The sequence below is a fragment of the Pristiophorus japonicus genome, chromosome 24, assembly GCF_044704955.1.
Source record: "Pristiophorus japonicus isolate sPriJap1 chromosome 24, sPriJap1.hap1, whole genome shotgun sequence".
Lineage (NCBI taxonomy): Eukaryota > Metazoa > Chordata > Chondrichthyes > Pristiophoridae > Pristiophorus > Pristiophorus japonicus.
In genome coordinates this window covers 8,562,916-8,589,680 of record NC_092000.1, presented here as the reverse complement: position 1 = coordinate 8,589,680, position 26,765 = coordinate 8,562,916, and the positions used below count along the sequence as shown (strand labels likewise).

Below are 26,765 nucleotides of genomic sequence, written 5' to 3'. Positions count from 1 at the left end.
CACATTCGAGCTAAGTGGCCACTGAGATTGAAGATCCTGCAGACAAACTGTTGAAATCTGCAAGACCTAGCTGAGTGTTTTCCCCCACACCTCCAGCATGAGTTAAAGTTTCCATTGTTGGGAATAAAGGGACTATGGCCAGGCATTCCCCGCTGACTGTCTCTTTGACTGTTCTTAAATATCCTATTATTGGGTGTCAATGGCCCCATCCCAGTCCACTGTGATGGCGTAAATGTCCGTTCAGCCTGCCATTGTCTCTGTTGAAGTCCTACTCTGGGGTCTATTGCTGCCTGGGGAGTGTCGGACTGCCCCTGCCTGCCTGCGGGGCTCTGAGTCGCATTGATGATATTGACTCCCTGATCCATCACCGCATTAGAGGCAGAATTGCGCGCGTATATTATTTTCGTCTCTTCCTCCCCCGCCATGAAAGTTTGAGCCATCAACGCCGCCGCTTCCAAGGTCAAATCCTTGGTCTCAATTAATTTGCGGAAAATTCCCGCATGACTGATGCCCTCAATAAAGAAGTCCCTTAGCATCTCCCCCCTGCAGGCGTCTGTGAACTTAGAGGCTGGCCAAAAACCGGAGGTCCGCTACAAAATCAGGTATGCTCTATCCTTCACGACGTCGGTGGGTGTAGAATCTGTGTCGGGCCATATGCATGCTACTCGCCGGTTTGAAGTGCTCCCCGATCAATTTGCTAAGTTCCTCAAAGATTTTGTCCGCCAGCTTTTCGGGTGCTAGTAAGTCTTGGTCCGCAGCTGGTCAAAAGATGAGCCCTGCGCTTGTCAGCCGCTGCATCCCCCAGCTATTCTTTCATAACGAAGCTTTGCTGAAGCCTCTCGACAAAATCGTCCCAGTCTTCCCCAACACAGTACCGTTCCTCTGTGCTACCGGTGGCTATTCTCGTGGGTCGTGAATTACCGTTTCTCGTCGCCAATGTAAAGTCCTTACTCTACAGTATGAAACCACACAAGGCACATACATAAGAACATAAGAATTAGGAACAGGAGTAGGCCCTCGAGCCTACTCCGCCATTCAACAAGATCATGGCTGATCTGGCCGTGGACTCAGCTCCACTTACCCGCCCACTCCCCATAACCCTTAATTCCCTTATTGGTTAAAAATCTACGTGTGATTTGAATACATTCAATAAGCTAGCCTCAACTGCTTCCTTGGGCAGAGAATTCCACAGATTCATAACCCTCTGGGAGAAGAAATTCCTTCTCAACTCGGTTTTAAATTGGCTCCCCCGTATTTTGAGGCTGTGCCCCCTAGTTCTCGTCTCCCCGACCAGTGGAAATAACCTCTCTGCCTCTATCTTGTCTATCCCTTTCATTATTTTAAATGTTTCTATAAGATCACCCCTCATCCTTCTGAACTCCATTTTGGGGACAAGGTCACTCTGTGACCTTCACTCTTTATTCACAGGACTCCAGACAACCCGACCCTGCGTGGGACCTCCCTTTATATACCTGGGTGATCAGGTATGGGCAGTCTCCCACAAGTGCACCCTTTGTGGTCAAGGTGTGCATCTAGGTTGAGTGTGTACAGTAATACAGTGGTGTTGCATTGTGGTTGCATACATGACAATTACCACCAAAACTAGCGAGCTGCAGACACCTACTAGGCATCACCAGCCAGTTCACCACTGAAGATTTGTGAAATTTCCACGGCTCGTGGGTAGATCTTAAAGCTGGGAGGAATGCGACCGGTCGGTATAATAACTCCAAATATTTTTCGTTATTTTTCCTTTCTAGATAGCTGCAAATAGAATTAAAAAAGAAACCAGATTGATGCAGTATATGGTGTTGGAAGCAGTATCACCGGTATTTCACTTGGAGAGAATCATTCTTGTTTCATACCAAAGCGGACACATATTTATCCAGACTGATAAACCAATCTATACACCAACTCAAACTGGTAACTATGGAATAAACAGTGCTGTACGGGTGGCATGTAGAAAATTGGTGGAGAGACCTTAGGGCCGAAATTGCCCTCCTCCCAAACGAGGTGCCCCATCCGATGTAAATGATTATTCTCTGCCCCAATCCAAAATAGAGGTCTTAAAACTTCTTTTTTGGTCCGGGTGGTGTTTGGGGCAGATGAAGGGCGGAAGTCGGTCGCTGGTGACATCTGCACGACGAGGACATCCCACATCGCGCTAACGCACAGCATCGTCTCTCCCCTTCAGCTCAAGGAGAGGGCTGCTGCGAACTCTCAGGCCACATTAGTGGCACCCACTGGGCCACCAGGGAGGGTTTCGGCCGGGCCAGCAGCTTGGCACCCAAGAGAAGTGGTGTCGGTCTGCCTGTTGGCGGCTCGGCCGAACCCGTGGCCGCTATTGTTGCGTCAACTTCAGAGTCGGCCGATAATGAAAATAAAATGGTGGCCGTGGCGGAGCACTATCACCTTTAAGGGTGGATGCGCCGCCCGGCCACTGGTAGCTTCCCGCCGAGAAAAGCTGTCGGGCGCACCTTGCGGCAGCTCCGCTCCCGTGTGGCAATTTCCCTCGTCGGGTGGAAAGGGATTGCTGTCGGGCGGTAAGGGGGCAGTAGGTGCCCGATGGGGCGGAAACACCTTACCGCCACATTACCCCCCACCCCACCCCCCCACTTCCTGCCTGTTAAAACCAGAAGTGGGCGGGTTGTGGTTGGGATTCCGTTTTTTAACCAACTCCCACCCGACCTGAACCCACACGTTTTTTGTGGTTAAAATTCCCCCCACAATTTCTGCATTAAACACTCCCAAATGACGCATAGTACTGCCAGATCCTCGATACGCATCATCATAGGCAATCCCTCGGAATGGAGGAAGACTTGCTTCAACTCTAAAAATGAGTCCTTAGGTGACTGAACAGAACCACAATACGAGAATACGAGAACCACAGTCCCCGTCACAGGTGGGATAGATAGTCATTGAGGGAAAGGGTGGGTGGGACTGGTTTGCCGCATGTTCTTTCCGCTGCCTGTACTTGATTTCTTCATGCTCTCGGTGACGAGACTCGAGGTGCTCGAGGTAGTCCCCCTCGGTGACGATCGGGCCTCCTCCCCTCTATATTACCCCAACTGCATATCTCAGTCCAACCTCAGTACAGCAGTCTCTACTGCACCAGAGCGATATTTTTTCCAATCGCTTCTCTGAGTCAGATTGTGAATTTGTGTCAAATTAGGAACAGTTTTGTGCTCACCTTGATAAGCACTTGTTCTTGTGTGTGCGCACACAAACTTAACATTGTTATGTGTGAGGAAAATATTTGTAATATTAAGTCCTGTAAAAAATTAGTGATTTTTCCAAAGCGGCTGGGTCTTGTAGGATATGAAGGATTCTTGCATCCCAAGGACATCTTGTTTGATTTTGTGAGGATCGCTCATTTATGTATTTATCCTGTGTTCCTGTATGCTTTGAGCTTCACATGGGAAGTACAGAGACCATGGGGAGGGATATCCAGGCATTTTTTTGAATTTGGATGATTGCAGCAGAAATCAAGTGTTAACAGATGGCTGTGAATAGTGCAAGGGCTCAGGTGGGTTATCAACTGGATTGAGACTGCCCAACTCATGTTGCCTAGCAACCAAACATCTAGCAGAAACTTTCATCGTATCACTCTGGACTGACTGTGAATCCAGGTCTCAGAGGCCAATGTCTAACCCACGGCACCACCCAGTTTCCATCATATATATTCTTAATGATTTGTTTTCCTTCAGCCTATCTAATAATATCAATGGCAGGTCCAACACATTGACATATATATATATAATTGCATTATTTACTGTGTGAGTATATCTGATTTGTAATGTCTTGAGTTTTATAATACCTGAGTAAAAATGTATATAAATTTATTGTGAACGCATATTGTGTAGATTAACCGTTGTGTCCTTCTTTCTCTAGTGCTTTACCGTTTGCTCACTGTGGACAATGAGCTGAAGCCAACCAAAAAAAATGCAATTGTTGAATTTGTGGTAATGTATACATTCATATATTACAAACAAAGTAAGATCTTTTTGACATTTTCATAATACATGGAAATTTGAAGCATCTCTGTTTGTAATTTGTAATTTACTGTCCAGGGTGGAACTGAGCCATACAGATTCAAAGGTGCTTGTTTCAATCCCTGGACAGTGCTGTGTTATCTGATCTCAACCAGGATCACAGCAACAACAACATCAACTTACATTTGTATAGCACCTTTAACATGGTAAAATGTCCCAAAGCGCTTCACAGGAGCGTAATCAAATAAAATATGACACCGAACCACATAAGGAGATATTAGGACAGGTGACGAGACGGTTTTAAGGAGCGTCTTAAAGGAGGATAGTGAAGTGGAGAGGTTTAGGGAGGAAATTCCAGAACTTAGTAATTGAAGGCACGACCGCCAATGATGGGGCAACTAAAATGGAGGGTGTGCAAGAGGCCAGAATTGGAGGAGCATAGAGATCTCGGAGTGTTGTTGGGCTGAGGGAGAGGATTGGAGGCCAATAATCCCTGCTACTTATTCATGAGTATGGATATTGTGTAATAACAATATTAGGCCCCCATGGTGAGCAGTCTGGCAATATTCACTATCTGCACTGACACAAGAATAACAACCTTGTGTGAGCTACCAGAGGGTGTTGTGGAATGGGCCCCTAGCATGAGTCAAAATCTTCAGAAGAGGAGCAGAGAAAATAACCAGAAGCAAATGATGAAGGATCTGTATTTCATTCAGAATAGTTGCACAAAATTTGGGGGAAAGATTCATGTTCGCCAGCCAAAACACCGGCAACTGAAGCTAACGGCCGCTGAAAATGGCTGCAACTCTGACCAAGTGAAATTGTTCTGGGGGCATGGAGATAAGTGGTGCAGCGCTCACCTTGCATGCAACGCCATCCTGGTTCGTTTGCTGGAGAGATCCGGGATGAAGTTTCTGTCCAGGTCTGGTGTTGCAGGTTTCCACAGCCTCTAAGTGCAGCTGTGGAGCTTACAAGGAATTGTGGGCCATGAAGAGCTCTGAGAATTAAAGGGGCCATGCACACTGAAGCAATACAAAACAAAGTGCAGTGAATCAATACATTGTTTAGCCCTTTCTGCCTTTTAAGAAATATTCAATATTAAAAAGAAGTTCCAAATGTGAATATTCAGCTATTCAAGCTGAATTACCTTCCTAACCTCAACAAATGGGAAAGCTGCCTTAGACTAACACAAATGGCTCAGCAAGCCAGGAAAGGGGCACCGAAGGTCTCACACGCAGCACTCCAGCTTTGTGTAGGGGTTTACCCACAATGGCCAGGAGGCCCTCCAAAAAGAACGATGTGGGAGTACATCACTAAGGCCGTCACAGCCAGCAATGCCCAAAGAAGCATCATGACCTCAAACCACTGGTCAAGGTCAGTGAATGCATCTTTGAAAGCTATCTCCTGCCAACTGCATTATTAGCTTCACATACTTCTCAATGCACAGCCCCCAATCGCTCACTTACCAACAATCTGCACCAATGACAAGGCACATCTCCCGTTCCTAGCCTCACCTCACCCTCTTGGAGGGTGCAGACCTTGCAGCCTTTGTTGGAACTGACCATCAGTGTTTCTGTCTGTGTTTTTATTCTGTAATCACAGCCAGAAGGGGAGGCCTGCTCGAAAGTCCCCTGCCAGGTACCCAGGATCAATGACATCCTAACACATCTTCCCAACAGATGTTTATCACTGGGACATCTGGTCGTGAAAGGCGCTATATAAATACAATTCTTTCTTTTTCACAGCTAATTTTTCTTTCAGAATCCACAAGATGTCATCGTGGCTCGGACTGAAGTATTTGCCAAAGATGCTATTGGCATAACTGGAAACACCTTTAAAATACCCGAGATTGTGAAGTAAGTACAAATAATTGACACAGAAGAAACAGTGTAATACAATTGGAACTGAGCGCTGAAGCATATTGTCGAAAGATTTTCTTCATTGTTCATTGACTTGGTTTGTGTTATATATGCAAGCACTCTAGTAATGTCTCCACAAGGTAGGGTATTGTACTTGAACTGTTGTGACCTTAGTCCATTTATTGTAGCTGCCTGAGTGAGGACACAATGAGGTGAGCTCCCTTTTATACTTGGTTATCTGCAGTGTGCAGGCGACCCTTAGGTCTCCACCAGTAGCACCCTCTGGTGGCACAGGTATGGTGTATACAGTGTGGAAATACATTCAGTGGTCTAATGTATGTTATAGTACATACATTATACATAACAGTTCGCAGTTCAGAACTTTTCCACAACAGTGACAAATACAAGAGGCATTAAATGATGCAGTAGGTGAAATTCCTGTCTTAGTTAATTTTTATGAAAATGTAGTCGTGAGTAAATAGTATTTCTTCAAGATATACTCATGTCGACTTTCTTGAAAAAGTTGGCATTAGTGGAAAATATGTCTTAAGTTCAATACTCTTGAAGATTGGTGTGATGAAAGATTTATTTTTCTCAAAATGCTTCTGGTGTTTAAACTGAAATTTGGTTGTGGCAGTCTTCACTGTGTGTGGAATGGACTCTACGGCCGGAATTTTACCAACGCTGAGAGGACGGGATCGGAGGCGGGTCAGCTGTGAAATTTGAAATGATTGACAGCGGGTCGGTACCCAACACCAGCATCACCAGGCACACCAGCAGCATCAACAACAACACCAACCTTCTCCGCAATCAACTGATGCTGCACAGCACACAGCATCAGCACCTGACCACATTGCTGCCAGGGATGGCCACATCATGGCCAGATTTACTTCACTTGAAACTGAACACCCTGGCTGCCACATGATACACCCCACACTAACATCATAAAGCACCCTGACAATGCCCAAGCCATTCCTTTCACACTCATCACCATTGCAGGTCTCACCGTTCACTGCAACTCACTAAGCCACTTCCAAAGCACACAATCCTGTCCAAGAATGCAAAATGTTGAAAATAAAGATTTCAATGTTTGACAACACATTAACGGAAGCTTTACATGAACATTGGCTAAAATACCCAAGTGACTACTCTTGTGTGTTGTTAGTTTTAAGCTTGCACTAGGATGAGTGTGGGGGGTGTTTAATGAGATTGATGTGATAATGTAGATAAAGAGAGAGAGGGATGGGTGGAGGTGCAAGAGCAAGGTATGTTGGTGTGTGTAAGAATGTGCAGGAGTAGGAGTAGGAAAGGCAGAGTGATAAAGATGTGATGAGTGGCACAGCAGGATGAGGTTGAGTGTGGCTTTGCAGTAACATTTCGTGATCTACTGAAATAATTGATAGGTTTGTGCCACTGCAGCCTGGTCCTCCTGATGACATCCCTGCTTGTGCCCTCCTGTGCAATTTGCAACCAGGCTGCGTTGGTGTCCTGGGGAGGTCTCCTTCGCCCATTGGAAGAGATGAGAACCTCCCTGCGTGCTGTGACTCCCTCCATAAGCATATGGAGGGAGTCATGGGAGAGCCGTGCACCTCTCTGCCGTGTTTGTCAGTGTTTTCAGCACCTCAATACTGTAGAACACTGACAGCATAACTGTCAAAATCACTGTGGACACTGTCCCTTCAAGGAAATTGTTGATGACATCAGACCCGCTTCCTTTTAATTGGTCGGGAACCTCACTGGACCGGCTTAACAAGCCCAATCATCATAAGATCACTTCAACAGAGTAGGCTGGAGCCGACAGTGTGCTGGGACCTCGCTACAGACCTAATCTGCACCGAAATCGCCTTAGTAGGCGAAATCGCGGCCTGCAGTACAAAATAATTTGATCAATTGACACTACAGTACAAAACAATTTGATTAACTCATTGGTCAACCTTACTCCTGATTCAGAAATGGAAATACGGAGTGCATCCTTGGTTGCATTTCTTAATTTTGGATTGCAATACTTTTACACTAATCTTAAAGGTTTCAGACTGCAATTTCATGGAAGTTTGGCAAAAAGTTTTCCTGGAATAACACATTGATAACAAGCAGAGGAGGTCTTTTAAAGTTCTTTGCATCCGTATGAATGATGTGTTCACACGTGCACATTTTATTGAAGCCTCATGCTGTGTTTCTCAGACTGATTTAGCTGTAGCCACTCTGATTCTAGTGTGAACTAGAACAAGATAACCGTTCTAAGCATTTATAAGCCAGGCAAAGGGTGGTACTGCATAATGCAATTATGGACTCACCATTTCCACCACTCATACCCGTTATGCTATATATATTTCAAAGTGATGTTGTACCAAATCCAAAAAGTCGTCTGATAGCACTTTAAATCTATCTTGTATAATAACCTTTTATGTGGCACCTTATCGAATACCTTTTGGAAATCCAAATATAAGTCAGCCACAGGTTCCCCTTTATCTACCCTGCAAGTTACAACCTCAAAAAACTCTTAATAAATTTGATAAACACATTTTTCCTTTTTTAAAACCATGTTGTCTTTGCCTAATCATGTTATGTCGAAGTGCCCTGATACCACTTCCTTAACAATGGATTCCAGCATTTTCCCGACAACTGATGTCAGGCTAACTGGCTTGTAGTTCCCTGTTTTCTCTCTCCCTCCTTGAATAGCAGTGTTACATTTGCTACCTTCCAATCCCCTGGGGCCATCTAGAATCTAGAGAATTTTGGAAGATCAAAACCAATGCATCCACTATCTCTGCAGCCACCTTTTTTAGAACCTGAGGATGTAGGCCATCATGTCCAGGGGATTTGTCGGCTTTTATTCCCATTAGTTTCTCAAGTTCTTTTTCTCTACTTATATTAATTACATTAAGTTCCTCACCCTCATTCAATCCTTGGTTCCCCATTTTTGGTATGCTTTTTGTGTGTTCGACAAAATAATTGCTTAACGTTTCTGCCATTTCCTCATTCCCCATAATAATTTCCCTGGTCTCAGTCTCGAAGGGACTAACCTTTACATTTGCTACTCTCTTTTTTACATACTTGTACAGCTCTTACCATCTGTTTTAAAACATTTTTTGCTAGTTTTCTGTCATTCTATTTTTTCCCCTTTTGATCAATTTTTTGGTCATCATTTGCTGGTTTCTAAAACTCTCCCAATTCTCAGGCTTACTTCTATTCTTTGCAACATTATAAACTCGTTCTTTCTATCTAATGCAATCCTTAACTTCTTTAGTTAGCCACGGATAGATCACTTTTCCCTTGGAGTTTTTGTTAAATTATGAGATATTTCTTTAAATGCTAGCCACTGCTTATCTACCGCCATACCTTTTGATCTATTTTTCCAATCTACCTTAGTCAAATCGCCCCTCATACCTATGTAATTGGCTTTATTTAAGTTTAAGACTCTAGTTTCGGACTTGGGCATGTCACTCTCAAACTTAACGTGAAATTCTATCATTATAATCACTCTGCCCCAGAGGATCCTTTACTATGTGATTGCTAATTAACCCTGTCTCATTACACAATACAAGGTCTAAAATAGCCTGTTCCTTGGTTGGTTCCATGACGTATTGTTCTCGGAAAACTCCCCGAATGCATTCCATGAACTCGTCCTCCAGATAACCTTTGGCAATTTGATTTGTTCAGTCTGTATGAAGATTAAAGTCCCCCATGATTATTGCATTACCTTTGTTACAAGCTCCTACTATTGCTTGATTAATATTCTGTCCCAACGGTATAGCTACTGTTCGGGGGCCTATATACTACTCCCATCAGTGTTTCTGCCCCTTGTTGTTCCTTATCTCCACCCATACTGATTCTATTTCCTGATCTTCCGAGCCGAGATCCTTTCTCTCTACTATCCTTGTGCCATTCTTTATTATCAGGGCTACCCGCCCCCCCGCCCCCTCACTCTCCTTTTCCATTCTGCCTGTCTTTTCGAAATGTCAAGCAGCCTGGAACATTTAGTTCCTTATCCTTGGTCACCTTGCAATCATGTCTCTAGTAATAGCTATTAGATCAATCCCATTTATCTCTATTTGTACCACTAGTTAGTCTAACTTCTAAGGAATGCTTTGTGCATTCAGGTAAAGAGCCTTCAATTAAATTTTTTAAATCATTTTATTGTTTGGTATTGTCTTAAGATTTAAACAAAACCTGAGGACAGTTCATTTTATCTAGAACTAGAAATATCCTTTGATTAACAGTAAATTCATAAATAGTAATTATTCATAGAGTTGACCTATATAATACATAAAGCAATGGTTTTAAATTAAATTACTTAACTAATATATTTTCTAGTATTGGAGTATGGAAAATTGTTACGAGTTACAAAGAAACCAACCTTGTGAATTACACAACTGAATTTGAAGTCAAGGAATATGGTGAGGAAAACATAATCGTCTACTCTGTCTGAACTGGTTTCATTGAAATGTAAATTAAACATAAAGCTTTTCTCGGGATAGTTTTAAATAAACTGGTAGAAAGGTTACAGTTTGTTAATCTGGGGCATCCACTTTGTTTCTCATAGTTGTATTTCTGTGAAACTTACTGCAGAATATTTTAGTGCTGCTATTCTAATTTGACATGTATTGTTTTTTGGTTGGACATCAATATTTGGTTCTATTGTTAATCTAGCAGTGGATCGCTCCTGCCCCCATTCCCCAAGGTGATGCTCACAGGTAGTCTCAGGTAGCAGCATGGTTGTGATGTTTAACCGACATCCCCACTCAACTCAGGAAACCATAGTTCTCTCACTGTGTCCCAAATGATGGCCCCATCAACTCTGAGAAACACAATGAGAAATCAAGTTTGTTATCTTCCTGTGCCTGTGATATTGCTGTACCATATGTGTAACGTGAAATTTTGGGTCTCTTCAATATGCGCAGATTTCCATTGTCTAACAAGTCTCCACTATTGTGGATAATGGAGGTTAAACACTTCACAGGACTTTTGCATGATTAGGAATATAGGAACAGGAGTAGGCCTCAAGCCTGTTCTGCCATTCAGTTAGATCGTGGCTGATCTGTACCTTAATTCCATTTACTCATCTTAGAGGGAATTTTAGCCTAAAAAAAAACAGGTGGGTTGGGACGTGGGCATAGTGAAAGTGTTAAAATCTGAATCCCGACCTCAACCCTTCCACTTCCAATTTTAATGGAAGCAGGATGAGGATGGGCTGCCAGGAGGCGGGTCGTCTATTTAAATATAATGAGGATGAAAGCCTCTTTAATCTCCATTTTGTATTTAAATTCAACTGGTTGGATTTTGCACCCCAACCATTAAAATTCAGCCTTTGATATACATCAAGAGATACTTTTTAATGGAAAAAAATAACTATTAAGTTCTATTACGCTGCCCGATTGCCCTGGTTCAGGGATGATTTTACTATATGAATTTTAACATAAATTTGAACTGTAAGCTAATCAGCGCAATTTCAAGTGCATTTTGCATGCAGTTTCCAGATTGTGCGTAAAGTGGGACCTCCACCAAATAATCTAGGCAAAGTCTTCAGGGCAGTACTGAGGTAGTGCTGTATTGTCAGAGGTGCTATCTATCAGATATGATGTTAAACCAAGGTCTGTGTGATTGCATTGCTGTAAGAGATTCTATGGGCCCAAGTTTCGGCCTCAGTTGCTCATGATTTTTTGGAGTATCTTAGAAATTCAAATTCTCGGCATTTAGTTTGCTCCAGTTCTAGTCAGTTAGAACAGTTTCACTTTGGAACAGAATTTTTTTTTCAAAAGGGGGCGTGTCCGGACACTTACGCCTGTTTTCAAAGTTTCGGCAGTGAAAACTTACTCCAAACTAACTTAGAATGGAGTAAGTGAAGATTTTTGTACGCTCGCAAAAACACTTTAGAAAATCAGGCGTAGGTTACAAATCAGGCGTAGGGAGTGGGGGGAGGGGTTTAAAGGGAAGTTTACAAACGTTAAACACAACAGTTTTACAAATAAAGCGCCATCATCAATAATAAATGATAAAAACATCAATAAATCAACCAATAAATCAATCAGAAAAAATTAATAAGAAATAATTTTTTTTTTAAATCAATAAATAAAACATTTTCTACTTACCGACTGTAGCACCGGGAGCACTCCAACAGCGTGCTGGGATGCCCGCCCCGCCCCCCCCCCCCCCAGTGTGTCTCTGTCAGTGTCTCTATCTCTCTGTCTGTCTGTCTGTCTGTCTGTGTCTTTCACTCTCTGTCTGTCAGTGTCTGTGTTTCTGACAGCGAGGGGAGGGGGAGGAGGGGGGTAGAGGGAGAGGGGGGGCGTGGGTAGGGGCGGGAGGGAGGCAGAGGGGGAGGAAGGGAAGGGGGAGGGATGGGGGAGAAGGGGGAGGGAAGGGGAGAAGGGGGAGGGGGGGAGGAGGAGAAGGGGAAGTGGGGGAGGAGAAGGGAAGGGGGGAGGAGAAGGGGAAGGGGGGGAGGAGGAGAAGGGGAAGGGAGGAGGAGAAGGGGAAGAGGGGAGGAGGAGGAGAAGGGGGGGAAGAGGAGAAGGGGAAAAGGGAGGGAAAGGAGACGGAGAAGGGGAAGGGGGGGAAAGGAAAGGAGAAGGGGGGAAAGTAGAGGCAGGGGGAAAGGAAAGAGGGGGGAAAGGAGAATAGGGGAAAAGGAGAAGGGGGGGAAAGGAGAAGGCAGGGGGAAAGGAGAAGGGGCGGGGAGGCTGAACGAGCCGGGCCCGGCCGGGCCGGGCCCAAGACTTTGGGCAGTGCCCGTCCCCAGCACCAGATTTACAGGTAGGTGGCGTTAGGTCGGATTGGGTCCGGGGACCGGGGTCAGGAGCGTGGGTCGGGTCGGGGGGAGCGCGGGTCGGGGTCGGGAGTGCGGATCGGGTCGGGGGGGCGGAGGGAGGTTGGTTCGGTTCGAGTCGGGGAGGTGGGGGGAGGGAGGGAGGGAGAGGGAGGTCAGGTCGGGTGAGGGGGGGGGTGGGAAACGCACGTCGGGTCCAGTCCGGGGGGTCGGGTCCGGTCCGGTACGGGGGTGGGGGAAGCGGGAGTCGGGTCGAGGTCGGGTCCGGTCCGGGGGCGGGGGGGGGTGGTGGTGGGGGGAGAAGTGGGAGTCGGGTCGGGAGGAAGCAGGAGCTGGGCGTGGGAGGCAGCCTTATGCACGCAGTCCCAGTAAGGCCATTCGGCCAGGGCTAGGGGCTGCATGCTTCGGGCCCCTCCCACATAGTTTTAGGCGCCTGGAGCTACTGCACATGCGCGCCCACTGTAGCGCGCATGTGCAGAGGTCCCGGCACTGTTTTCAGCGCAGGGATGTAGCTCCACCCCCCACAGCTTGTGCTGCGCTGCGCCCGACTCAAGAGGACCTGCAGGGAGCCGGAGAATCTGTAAGTTTTTTTTAGGCGCACTTTGTGGCGCGAAAAACAAGCGTCCAGGTCGGGGCTGCGCCGTTTTAGGCACGGCCCGAAACTTGGGCCCTATAAAACTCGTTAAAGAATTGTAAAGGAATCTTCTTGGTTTGCTGGCCAACATTCCTTTCTCAGCTAACACCATCAAAAACATTATCTGGCCATTCATTCCTTTGCTGTTTATGGGACCATGCTGTTTCAACATGTAACAATATAACAATCATATATTGTTTGTGACTAGACTTAAAAAATAAGTAACCCATTGGTTGTAAAACAATTTGGGAAATCCTGAGGACATAAGATACCATATATATGCAAGTTCATTTTTTTAAGTTCTGTAAACCTGTCTGGATTTGACTGGCAGTAATTATAATATTTCAAATGTTTTAACTTGGCTTGTTTTTGTTAGTGCTACCGAGCTTTGAAGTCACCATTGACTCAGACCAACATTTTTTCCACGTTGATGACAATAAATTGGACGTTTCCATCACTGCAAGGTTGGTATTCTTCTATCAGAGAACAGGCTTTCCAGAGTTTGTTTCAGTGGCATTTTAACTTTTTTTTTTCATTTTAGATTCACTTATGGAAAACCTGTAAACGGTCGTGCATTTGTTCTGTTTGGAATAATGGATGGTGAAAAGAAAAGCATTCCATCATCACTTCAATCAGTAGCTGTAAGTAAAAAGCTCAGATTAAAAATGCAGGACATGCCCAAATATTGACATGTTAAGGAAGTAGAAAATATTTATTGTTTGTTCTAATTCTGTTAAAATTGTAGTGGAGTTCTTAGAATTAATCAGCAAGAAAGTGTTTGCTTTCTTCATCAGAAAATGTTTTAATATTGAAGGATACTTATATTGGTTTATTAATAGCTGTCCATTTTGTATGACAAAGGTATTTAATTTTTTTGAACCGTAAACTACTATGGGATTTGAATTCAGGGCCTAGAAATTTGATGCGGTGCATCGATTTTTCAGGTGCTAAATGGATGCATAAATGTCCAATAATGGCGGGCAGGAAGAGGGCTCTCATTACGAGGTGGAATTGCACCGCCCGCCATGTTGGATTGGGCTTCTCCACAGGCATGCAGGATGCACGATGGAACAATGGAAAACACTGATTAATTTATTCAAAATAAGATTCTGCACTTGTTGGAGGACCCTTACTTGATATTGGCATGCCTCGCGCTTGACTTACCATGGGGGATAAACTCGTCCGACAACTTAAGGCACTAACAGGCAGGAAGGACTCTTCAGGAAATAAGGGATGGTATCAAATTGAAAACAAGGGCATACAAAGTAGCCAAAACTAGTGGGAGGCCAGATGATTGGGGAACTTTTAAAAGCCATCAAAGAATGACTAAAAAAATAATCGAGAGGGAAGATAGTTTATGAAAGTAAACTAGCACGAAATATAAAATCAGATAATAAGAGTTTCTACAGGTATATAAAAAGGAGAAGAGTGGCTAAGTAAATGTTGGTCCCTTGGAGGATGAGACTGGGAAATTAATAATTGGGAACCGAGAAATGGCAGAGCCTTTGAACAAATATTTTGTATCGGTCTTCACGGTAGAAGACACTAAACACATCCCAATAGTGGATAATCAAAGGGCTACAGGGAGGGAGGAACTTAATACAATCACTATCACTAAAGAAGTAGTACTCAGTAAAATAATGGGAGTAAAGGCGCTCAAGTCCCCTGGACCTGATGGCTTGCATCCTCAGATCTTAACAGTAGTGGCTACAGAGATAGTGAATGCATTGGTTGTAATTGACAACCAATGTGAGGTCCCAGCGATTGGAAAACTGCAAATGAAACACCCCTATTTAAAAAAGGAGGCAGACAGAAAGCAGGGAACTATAGACCAGTTAGTCTAACATCGGTCGTTGGGAAAATACATGGCAAACAGTAACTAGTGGGGTGCCGCAGGGATCGGTACTGGGGCCTCAACTATTTACAATCTATGTTAATGACTTGGATGAAGGGACCGAGTGTAATGTAGCCAAGTTTGCTGATGATGCAAAGGGAAAGCAAATTGTGAACAAGACTACAAAAATTTGGCAGAAGGAATAAAATGTGGGAAAATGTGAGGTTATCCACTTTGGCAGAAAAAATAAAAAAGCAACTTATAATTTACATGGAGAAAAATTGCAAAGTTCTGCAGTACTGAGGGACCTAGGGATCCTTGTGCATGAAACACACAAAGTTAGTATGCATGTACTGCAAGTAATCAGGAAGGCAAATGAAATGTTGGCCTTTATTGCAAGGGGGATGGAGTATCAAAGCAGAAAGGTCCTGCTACAACTGTACAGGGTATTTGTGAGGCCACACCTGGAGCACTGCAGATAGTTTTAGTCTCCGTATTGAGGTAGGATGCACTTGCATTGGAGGCTGTTCAGAGAAGGTTCACTTGGTTGATTCCGGGGATGAGGGGGTTGACTTATGAGGAAAGGTTGAGAAGGTTGGGCCTCTACTCATTGGAAATCAGAAGAATGAGAGGTGATCTTATCGAAACGTATAAGATTGTGAGGGGGCTTGACCAGGTGGATGCAGAGAGGATGATTCCACTGATGGGGGAGACTAGAACTAGGGGGCATAATCTTAGAATAAGGAGCCGCCCATTTAAAACTGAGATGAGGAGGAATTTCTTCTCTCAGAGGGTTGTAAATCTGTGGAATTTGCTGCCTCAGAGATGTGGAAGCTGGGTCATTGAGTAAATTTAAGACAGATATACAGTTTCTTAACCGATAAGGGGTTATCGGGAGCGGGCAGGGAAGTGGACCTGAGTCCATGATCGTATTAAATGGCGGAGCAGGCTCATGGAGCTGCATGGGCTACTCCTGCTCCTATTTCTTATAAGCCCCTCGAGCCTGCTCCGCCATTTAATACGATCATGGCTGATCTAATCATGGACTCAGGTCCACTTTCCTGCCCGCTCCCCATAACACCTTATTCCCTTATCGTTTAAGAAACTGTCTATTTCTGTCTTAAATTTATTCAATGTCCCAGCTTCCACAGCTCTCTGAGGCAGCGAATTCCACAGATCCACAACCCTCTGAGAGAAGAAATTTCTCCTCATCTCAGTTTTAAATGGGCGGCCCCTTATTTTAAGATTATGTCCGCTAGTTCTAGTCTTCCCTATCAGCGGAAACATCCTCTTTGCATCCAACTTGTCAAGCCCCGTCATAATCTTATATATTTCGATAAGATCACCTCTCATTCTTCTGAATTCCAATGAGTAAAGGGCCAATCTACAAAACCTTTCCTCATAAGTCAACCACCTCATCTCTGGAATCAACCTTGTGAACCTTCTCTGAACTGCCTCCAAAGCAAGTATATGCTTTTGTAAATATGGAAACCAAAACTGCAGTACTCCAGGTGTGGCCTCACCAATACCCTGTACAACTGTAGCAAGATTTCCCTGCTTTTATACTCCATCCCCTTTGCAGTAAAGGCCAAGATTCCATTGGCCTTCCTGATCACTTGCTGTACCTGCATATTAACCTTTTGTGTTTCATGCATCAGTATCCAGGTCCCGCTGTACTGCAGCACTTTGCAATCTTTCTCCATTTAAATAATAACTTACTCTTTGATTTTTTTCTGCCAAAGTGCATGACCTCACACTTTCCAACATTATAATCCATCTGCCAAATTTTTGCCCACTCACTTAGCCTGTCTATGTCCTTTTGCAGATGTTGTGTGTCCTCCTCACACATTGCTTTTCCTCCCATCTTTGTATCATCGGCAAACTTAGCTACTTTACACTCAGTCCTTTCCTCCAAGTCGTTAATATAGATTGTAAATAGTTGGGGTCCCAGCACTGATTCCTGTGGCACCCCACTGGTTACTGATTGCCAACCCGAGAATGAACCATTTATCCCGACTTTCTGTTTTCTGTTCATTAGCCAATCCTCTATCCATGCTAATATATTACCCCGAACCCCGTGATCTTTTATCTTATGCAGTAACCTTTTATGTGGCACCTTGTCAAATGCCTTCTGGAAGTCCAAATACACCACATCCACTGGTTCCCCTTTATCCACCCTGTTCTTTACACCCTCAGAGAATTCTAGCAAATTTGTCAAACATGACTTCTCTTTCATAAATCCACGCTGACTCTGCCTGACCAAATTTTGCTTTTACAAATGTTCTGCTACTGCTTCTTTAATAATGGGCTCCAACATCTTCCCAACCACAGATGTTAGTCTAACTGGTCTATAGTTTCCTGCTTTTTGTCTGCCTCCTTTTTTAACTAGGGGCGTTACAGTCGCAGTTTTCCAGTTATTCCTGTTATTAAACCTAACTTAGACCTCTTTGTATTTTCTATGATCCTATCTAATTGTTTATTATTTCCAACTCTTAACTGTCTCTCCCAGTCCTCTATGCACCTTGTTTCTACTTTTAAATACAACATCTTGGTGTCCAACCCCTTTCCAAATTAGTTTAAACCCACCCCCACAGCACTAGCTAACCTCCTCGCAAGGATATTGGCCCCAGTTCTGTTCAGGTGCAACCCGTCCATCTTGAACAGGTGCCTCCTATCATAGCACTGTCCCAGGAACCTGAATCCCTCTTCTGCACGATGTCTCTAGCTATACATTAACCTGCCATATCCTCTTATTTCTGCAATCACTGGCACATGGCTTCCTTTTGAAGTCCTGCTTTTTTACTTTTTCCCTAGCTCCGTAACCTCTCGCTGCAGGACCTCATCCTTCGTCCTCCCTATGTTGTTGGACCATGGACCATGACTTCTTGCTCTTCCCCTTCACCCCGCAGAATGTTCTGCACCATCTCCGTGATATCCCTGACTCTGGCAGAAGGGAGGTAACATACCATACCGGTCTCATGTCGCCGGTCGCAGAACTACCTGTCTTTGCCCCTGAGTATCGAATGCCTAATTACTAAGACGTTTCTACACTTTGCTGTACCGTCCTCTTCTCCCCCCACCCCCCAGGCACCATGAAGTCCTTTGCCTCACGGTGCCAGGCTTGGGACTGCACTCCTTCAAGGTTTCGTCACCCTAACCAGTATGTAGTGTTGAATATCGGTTTGAGTGCCACGCTCCTGATTCTGGCACTGCCTGCCTTTTCCTACCTTTCCGGAACAAGTCTCCTGTGAAAAAATTGATTTTTTTTTTAATGCTCTCATTGCATTGTCAAAATTGGACATTTTAAATTTTAAATCTTTCCAAAGTCTCTTGATACTGTTAGATATACCCTTATCCTATTATTGCTACGTTCCCACCAGGATGTCCCTGGAGATGGAGCATGCGGTGTCCACTAGCACACTTGGACACCAGAGGGACCGGAGTGCTTCATCACCGCCCACCGCCCCCCACACCGCAACCCCCCCGCCCCTCACTCCCCCGAACCAAACTTTAAATATATTTGTTAAGTTTTCTTTAAAATTTGTATAATTTGCAATTTATGGTTTGTGCCCCTTGAAGAAGGGGGCACTTGCTGCTTTTTTACTGGCGATAATAACGTGATTAGCATAAAAGGTAAAGATCAATGAATTGGAGCGTATGTGTATGACTTATTTTCCTCGCTTGGGGTGCATGCGTTATATGCCAGCCCACAAATCCTACAAAATTTTGGCAGGCGAAAAAGAGCTGCGGACTAATCATAACCAGGACCTGTTTCAAATTTAACTCCTGCTCACCCAAATTATGTTATTCTGTTACAACATCCTTGCCTCCAGATGCCTTTTGTTGCCTTAACACATAGTACTCATTAACTCAATGGCGTTTTCTTGCCCCGCATTTATGCATGACCTTGGTCATGTCACTTGTACATGAAGGATCTTCGTCAGACCTCAGGCACATAATTCGTTGAAGGAAGAAGACTATTTTGCCATATTATAAGATCATGAACCTATCTTCTGGAAGTTTATGAGCCAGACTATAAGTTGCATTCCTCAAGTAGAATATCTGAGCCAAGTTCCCGTCCATTGTTTCCAGCGCAGTCGAGTCAAGATGCTGATAGCAGTCCCAGACCTGAGGAGTTCACTGGTTGAGATGTTAGCCACTCGAAGAAAATACATTGTAGCTGTATTTAATCCAGATGAGAACAGTTCTACCGAATGTATTGAAATCCTGAACAATAAAGTAAAAAAGATGTAATCAGAAAAAGAGAAAAAAGGTCACCGTCGGAAAAGTGAGAATACATGGTCAGACAGAGAGAAGCAAAAGAAAGAGACACTGAAAGAGTGGAAGATATACAGAAAATAAGAGAGGGAATTGGAAAGAAACACAGATGGGAGAGAAATAGAAAGTTAGTTGCAAGAAAAAAAAAATTCCTTGAAATGTTTTTTCATGAGCAATGCCACAGAAGATCAGCTAGTATCATTGAAAATGCAAATGATCAGTTTCAAAACTGCACTAAACTGTTTAACTTCAGATTACAGGTGGGCGTGGGAAAGCTACCCTAAGACATGAAGATATAAAAATCAACTTTCCAGACATTAGTGAACTTGTGGGGTGTTCAATCTATGTTACTGCCAGTGTTATAACACATACAGGTGTGTAAGTACCGTGTATCTTATAGCAGTTAAAGAACAATCTAGTACTATATATGAAGCCATGTAAGAAAGTTTGAGTTCTTGCTTTAGTATTTCTTTTTATATATGTTCATATATAATCCAGGTATCTCTGGCCCAATAGTTTTATTTTAGATTGAGGTAGGGTTTCTACTCGTTTACACCAGTAATATCGGTGAAATCTGGTCGGAATCTACTGAACCAGCGCCAAAGATTGAGGAAATTGAAACTTAAGTTATGCCCAATACCAGTTGTATTTGTATTTTCCTTGATCTTTTACACTGATTTAAGATTCAATTTGCCTAGATCAGGCCCCGCCCACAAAATTGGCACCACCCTCGGGTCAAAATTCTGCCGAATGCACTGGTTTGGGAAGGCTCTTCAAATTGCGTCATTTTTTTTGGCTTGTAGACACATTTTTAAAGTTTTATAATATCAAAAGATATTTAATTTGCTAAGAAACTGATTTGTGTACACCAATGAAACCATTAAATATTTCAGTATAGTTTTTTTTAAAGTAGTTTCAGTGATTTGAAACAGGTTGTGGATTCTATTGTGTGATTCTGTGAAAACTACAAATCAGTGACCATGCTCGTGTTACATTTTTAGCATGCCCAGAGCAGAAATACTTCACTTTTGCAATTTTGTAAAATGCCTAATGCCTTTTCCCTTAATTCTATTTCTTTGAATAGGTAGTGACATCGTAGAAGCAGAGAAATCAGATATAAAAATAGTTACCTCTCCATATACCATAGAGTTCAAAAAAACATCCAAGTATTTCAAGCCCGGCATGCCATTTGGTCTTATGGTATGAATATTTCCATTTCCTTGCTCTTTCCTACTTTTCTTTCTATTTCTTATCCATGTACCTTTGCTTTGTGAGGAATAGGATAATTATTCTTTTCTTGTTCTTTATTATCTGAGGTCTATGTAACGAATCCCGATGGTTCGCCAGCCAGTAGAATCCCTGTGACAGCCAACGATAATGAGGTCACGACGAATACCCAAGCTGATGGACTTGCCAGGATGACGATAAATACAGCTGGTGAAGCAAATACTCTAAACATAACCGTGAGTAATAAGGCACTTAATATCGAGCCATGGAATGATATAGCACAGAGGAGGCCACTGGATGAGATGTTAACCATTCTAAGAAAATACATTTATTCTGGATGAGAACGATTCTACCGAACATATTGAAATCCTGAACAATAAAGTCAAAGATATGTAATCAGAACTAGGGGGAAAAAGGTCACAATTGGTCCATCATGCCTGTGCCGACTCTTTCAAAGAGCTATCCAATTTGTCCCAATTCCCTGCTCTTTCAAATAGCCCTTTAAATTATTTCCTTCAATTTTTCTCAAATTCCCCAGTGAAAGTTACTATTGAATCTGGTTCCACTACCCTTTCAGGGAGTGCATTCCACAACATCATATAACTCACTGTGATCCCCCTGGCTCAGGCTGACAGCAGCAGACACCCAATCCCATGTATGTTAGAATATTGAATTCAGTATAAAATCATGTACATAAAGCAAAATAAAGAGAAGGAAAGAATGCTGCGGTTAAGAGAGAAATATAAGAGACAGAAAGATAAAAGTAATTTATTTTTGATTTGATTTTTTAAATAGTTTCAACGATAATTAAAATAGGAATGAATGAGACTCCACACTTATAAAAGTTCCAAGTAGTGTGGCATACATCTACATTCTTGCACTAGGAGATTCTTGTTAATTTCTAAAGGAGTGCCACATTTTCCTTACTCAAGAACCATTAAGTTCTTTGTCGGTCATTTTAAAATTTGATCACTGAAATTCAATGATTGATTCAAAGATTTCCAGCTGAGCTGATCTTAATTTTAAGCAAGTATCCTTTGCGAATATTAGTAATGCATCTTAGACTTGGTCTCCAGTTGTTTTGGTTAACCCTTGCAACTGGACCAAGACCTAGCTCTGTCAAGCCCGTGTGGTGACTAGTGTGCAACGGCCACCCCACGTTAAAAAAATCCACGCACAGGCATCTTCCGCCCTTCAATATGTAGTTCGAGACCTAGAATGTCAGGTCCCTCATTGAAACACCTGTGAACTTATCCATTTTGTGAGGAAGTGGCTCATCCTCGATACGAGGGACTGCCGAATACTACTAACTCACTGCGTAAAAAAAGTTATTTTCATCTCGCCTCTGGTTCTTTTGCCAATTACCTTAAATCTGTGTTCTCTGGTTACCCACCCTTCTGCCACTGAAAACAATCTCTCCTTATTTACTCTATCAAAACACAATAATTTTGAATGCCTCTATTAAATTTCCCCTTAATCTTCTTTGCTCCGAAGAGAATAACCTATATTCACAGCTTTAGAACTTTTTTCACCATGAGCGATTGAAGAAAAAATGACTATTGTGATATGAATTTACTTTGAAGGAGTTTACTTGCATTCAGAATTTCATTGTGCAATATTGAATATAGAAAAATAATACATGTCACAGATGCACTTGGGTTCCTGAGTCATTTCCTGATTCATTTCCTATACATGGAACTTATTTTTTTCCATTTAGTTTTGCTATTTGGAACAATTTATGTTGAAATAAAAGTCTTGGGTGCAGCACATTGAACAAATATTTTATATCGGTCTTCATTAAAAACATCCCAATATTGGATAATCAAGGGGCTATAGGAAGGGAGGAACTTAAAACAATCACTGTCACTAAAGAAAAAGTACTCTGTAAAATAATGGGACTAAAGGTAGACAAGTGCCCTGGACCTGATAGCTTGCATCCTAGGGTGTTAAAAGAAGTGGCTGCAGAGATAGTGGATGCATTGGTTGTAAAATTCCTTGGATTCTGGGGAGGTCCCATTTTAAAAAAGGAGGCAGACAGAAAGCAGGAAACTATAGACCAGTTAGCCTAACATCTGTCGTTGGGAAAATGCTGGAGTCCATTATTAAGGAAGCAGTCGCAGGTCATTTGGAAAGCATAATTTTGTCAAGCAGAGTCAGCATGGTCTTAGGAAAGGGAAATCATGTCTGACAAATTTGCTGGAGTTCTTTGAGGATGTAACGAGTAGGGTGGATAAGGGGGAATATATAAGGATGTGATGTATTTGGATTTCCAGGAGGCATTTGATAAGGTGCCACATAAAAGGCTACTGCACAATATGAACGTTCACGGGGTTGGGGGTAATATATTAGCATGGATAGAGGATTGGCTAACTAACAGAAAACAAAAAAATCAAGATAAATGGGTCATTATCCGGTTGATAAACAGTAACTAGTGAGGTGCCGTAGGGATCGGTGCTGGGGCCTCAACTATTTACAATCTATATTAATGATTTAGATGAAGGGATGTAGCCAAGTTTGCTGATGTTACAAAGATGGGTGGGAAAGCAAATTGTGAAGAGGACACAAAAAATCTGCAAAGGGATATAGAAAGGCTAAGTGAGTGGGCAAAAATGTGGCAGATGGAGTATAATGTGGGAAAGTGTGATGTTATCCACTTTGGCAGAAAAAATAAAAAAGCAAATTATAATTTAAATGGAGAAAAATTACAAAATGCTGCAGTACAGAGGGACCTGCAGGTCCTTGTGCATGAAACACAAAAGGTTAGTATGCAGGTACAGCAAGTAATCAGGAAGACGAATGGAATGTTGACCTTTAATGCAAGGGGGATAGAGTATAAAAGCAGAGAGGTCCTGCTACAACTGTAGAGTACAGTACAGTTGGTGAGACCACAGCTGGATTACTGTGTACAGTTTTGGTCTCCTTCTTTAAGGAGGGATATGCTTGCATTGGACGCAGTTCAGAGAAGGTTCATTCGGTTGATTCCTGAGAAGAAAGGTTGAGCAGGTTGGGCCTGTACTCATTGGAGTTCAGAAGAATGAGAGGTGATCTTATTGAGACATATAAGATAATGAGAGGGCGCGACAAGGTCGACTTTAGAAGATGTTGCCACTCATGGGGGAATCTAGAACTAGGGGGAATAGTTTTAGAATAAGGGGCTGCCCATTTAAAACTGAGATGAGGAGGAATTTCTTCTCTGAGGGTTGTAAATCTGCGGAATTCTCTGCCCCAGAGAGCTGTGGAGGCTGAGTCATTGAATATATTTAAGGCAGAGATAGACAGATTTTTGAGCAATAAGGGAGTAAAGGGTTATAGGGAACGGGCAGGGAAGTGGAACTGAGACCATGATCAGATCAGCCATGATCTTATTGAATGGCGGAGTAGGCTCAAGAGGCTAAATGGCCTACTCTTGCTCCTATTTTGTATGTTCTTATGTATTTTGTGTCACGCCCTTCAATGGCATCACATTTGAAAGTGTCATACATTGGTGATTTAATCTGTTAAATTACCAACCTAATATCCAAATGCCTAAACCAGGAACAAATCAAAGGCAATTTGATTGAGTCAGAAATCAAATCGCTCATTCTTTTCCTGAAAGTCACCAGCCCAGAGCTGGAAAATTTGTGACATATCCCCATCTAGAGGTGGTATCCAACTCCCCCATCTCCTGCTTCCATTATGTTCGCGTTGGAAGGGGTTTTCCCTGAGCAGCTACTCTCCTTGTTATGGACAGTCTTCTCCTGCAAGTAGAGTAGAAGCAGGTAAATTACTGATGTTGGGAAAAAGACTTTAAGCCTTTTGCCATTGAATTAGCCTACTGATCATAGTGTAAATGGTGCCAGGAATAAGAACATAAGAAATAGTAGCAGGAGTCGGCCATTTAGCCCTTCGAGCCTATTCTGCCATTCAATAAGATCATGGCTGATCTTCGACCTCACCTTAACTTTCCTGCCCGATCCCCATAATCCCTTGAGTCCCTTAATACCCATAAATCTATCGATCTTTGTCTTGAACATACTCAACAACTGAGCATCTACAGCCTTGTGGGGGAGAGAATTTCAAAGATGCACAACCCTTTGAGTAAAGCAATTTCTCCTCATCTCAGTCCTAAATGGCCGACCCTTTATTCTGAAACTGTGACCCCCCTACTTCCAGACACTCCAGCCAGGGGGAAACATCCTCTCGGCATCTATCCTGTCAAGCCCCTTAATTTTAGATGTTTCAATGAGATCACATCTCATTCTCCTCAACTCGAGGGACTATAGGCCTCGTCTACTCAATCTCTCCTCATAGGACAATCCCCCCATCCCAGGAATCAGTCTAGTAAATCTTTGTTGCACTCCCTCTATGGCAAGTTTATCCTTCCTTAGGTAAGGAGACCAGAGCTACACACACTATTCCAGATGTGGTCTCACCAAGGCCCTATATAATTGCAGTAAGTTCTTTTTTCTCGTTCTCCTATCCTTTTATAACAAAGGCTAACATAACCATTTGCTTTCCTAATTGCTTGCTGTAACTGCATGTTAACTTTCAGTGATTCGTGTACAAGGATATCCAGGTCTCGCTGACATTTTCCAATATCTCACCAATTAAAAAATATTCTGCTTTTCTATTTTTCCTATCAAAGTGGATAACTTCTCCACATTATACTGCATCTGTTGCACACTCATTTAACCTGTCTACTTTCCCCCCAAAATGCATCAATACTTTGCAGTAGCTGAAAAGAGTTATCCCAGAGAGCAGCTTTTTAGTGTGTGTGGCAAAAAAGAGGTGCAAAAGAGTCTTCTTTTCTGTCTAATGGGCAACCATGTGGAGCTTAAACAATTTGGTAGTGGGGAGGGGTGGGGGGTGCCCTTTAGAATGGAAGCAATGAGAGTTTGCTACCTTGGCTCATCTCGTGAGATTATTGAACTTCTTTCACACTGTAGCCGGTTCTGCTGCTGGCTTTGATATGTTAGCAACCTCTTGCTGAGCCTGTCCTCGAATGATCTGTGAGTTACAATACCTATCTAAGGGGAGATTACATGTTCCACTTTTTCCTAACTTGCCTCACCAAGATATACATTTCCCTTGTCCATAAACTATGACTCCCTATCACTTCATTGATTACTTCCGAGGCATGCACCTTGTCCGAAAAGTGCACTGCCCCTTTAAGCTGCTACAGCACCTGATTTCCTCAAAGGGTGCTCTTTCTGCATGTCGCGTGGCTACAAACTGGAAATGGTAATGAACATCAATCTCAGTTAGTTTCACAACAATGACTACACTTCAAAAAGTGCTTCATCGGCTGTAAAGCAGCAGGGATGTTCTGAAGTCGTGAAAGGCATTATATAAATGCAAGATCTTTCTTTCTCTGATTCAGATAGCTAACAACACATCTTGCTTTCATATAGTGCCTTTAACGTTGTAAAATGTCCTGCTTCAGCATTTTCAAACAAAATTTGACACTAAGCCACAAAAAGAGATACTAGAGCAGGTTAGCTAGAGAGGTGGGTTTTAAGGGGTGTCTGAAGGAAGGAAAGGGAGATAAAGAGGTGGAGAGGTTTAGGGAGTGTAAGGGGATAAAAAATGGTCACGAAAGTGGATACTGAAGGTAGTGAATTGATCTGACATGTAAAATGGTCCAGATTAAAAGGGCTTATCAGTATTAGGAGGTTCTGAGCAATCAGGAGTTCTTCTGTATTCAGGTAGGGATTGTGATTGAATGATTATATGTAAAACTCGCTTATAGAAACATAGAAACATAGAAAATAGGTGCAGGAGTAGGCCATTCGGCCCTTTGAGCCTGCACCACCATTCAATAAGATCGTGGCTGATCATTCGCTCAGTACCCCTTTCCTGCTTTCTCTCCATACCCCTTGATCCCTTTAGCCGTAAGAGCCATATCTAACTCCCTCTTGAATATATCCAATGAACTAGCATCATCAACTGTCTGCGGCAGGGAATTCCACAGGTTAACAACTCTGAGTGAAGAGGTTTCTCCTCATCTCAGTCCTAAATGGCCTACCCCTTATCCTTAGAATGTGTCCCCTGGTTCTGGACTTCCCCAACATCGGGAACATTCTTCCCGCATCTAACCTGTCCAGTCCCGTCAGAATCTTATACGTTTCTATGAGATCCCCTCTCATCCTTCTCAACTCCAGTGAATAAAGGCCAAGTTGATCCAGTCTCTGCTCATATG

At 43.0% G+C, this 26,765-nt stretch overlaps 1 protein-coding gene across 1 annotated transcript in view; it reads left to right on the top strand.

Annotated features, from left to right (window-relative positions):
* The window catches only part of LOC139237910 (complement C3-like), a 136,016-nt gene that overhangs the window by 9,734 nt on the left and 99,517 nt on the right, over window positions 1–26,765 (top strand). Inside the window, exons 3-11 of the mRNA XM_070867203.1 lie at window positions 1,758–1,920; window positions 3,889–3,959; window positions 5,751–5,845; window positions 10,163–10,245; window positions 13,625–13,712; window positions 13,790–13,889; window positions 19,614–19,734; window positions 20,445–20,560; window positions 20,677–20,823. Coding sequence (XP_070723304.1) covers window positions 1,758–1,920; window positions 3,889–3,959; window positions 5,751–5,845; window positions 10,163–10,245; window positions 13,625–13,712; window positions 13,790–13,889; window positions 19,614–19,734; window positions 20,445–20,560; window positions 20,677–20,823 — 984 coding nt within the window. The remainder of the gene's footprint in view (window positions 1–1,757; window positions 1,921–3,888; window positions 3,960–5,750; window positions 5,846–10,162; window positions 10,246–13,624; window positions 13,713–13,789; window positions 13,890–19,613; window positions 19,735–20,444; window positions 20,561–20,676; window positions 20,824–26,765) is intronic.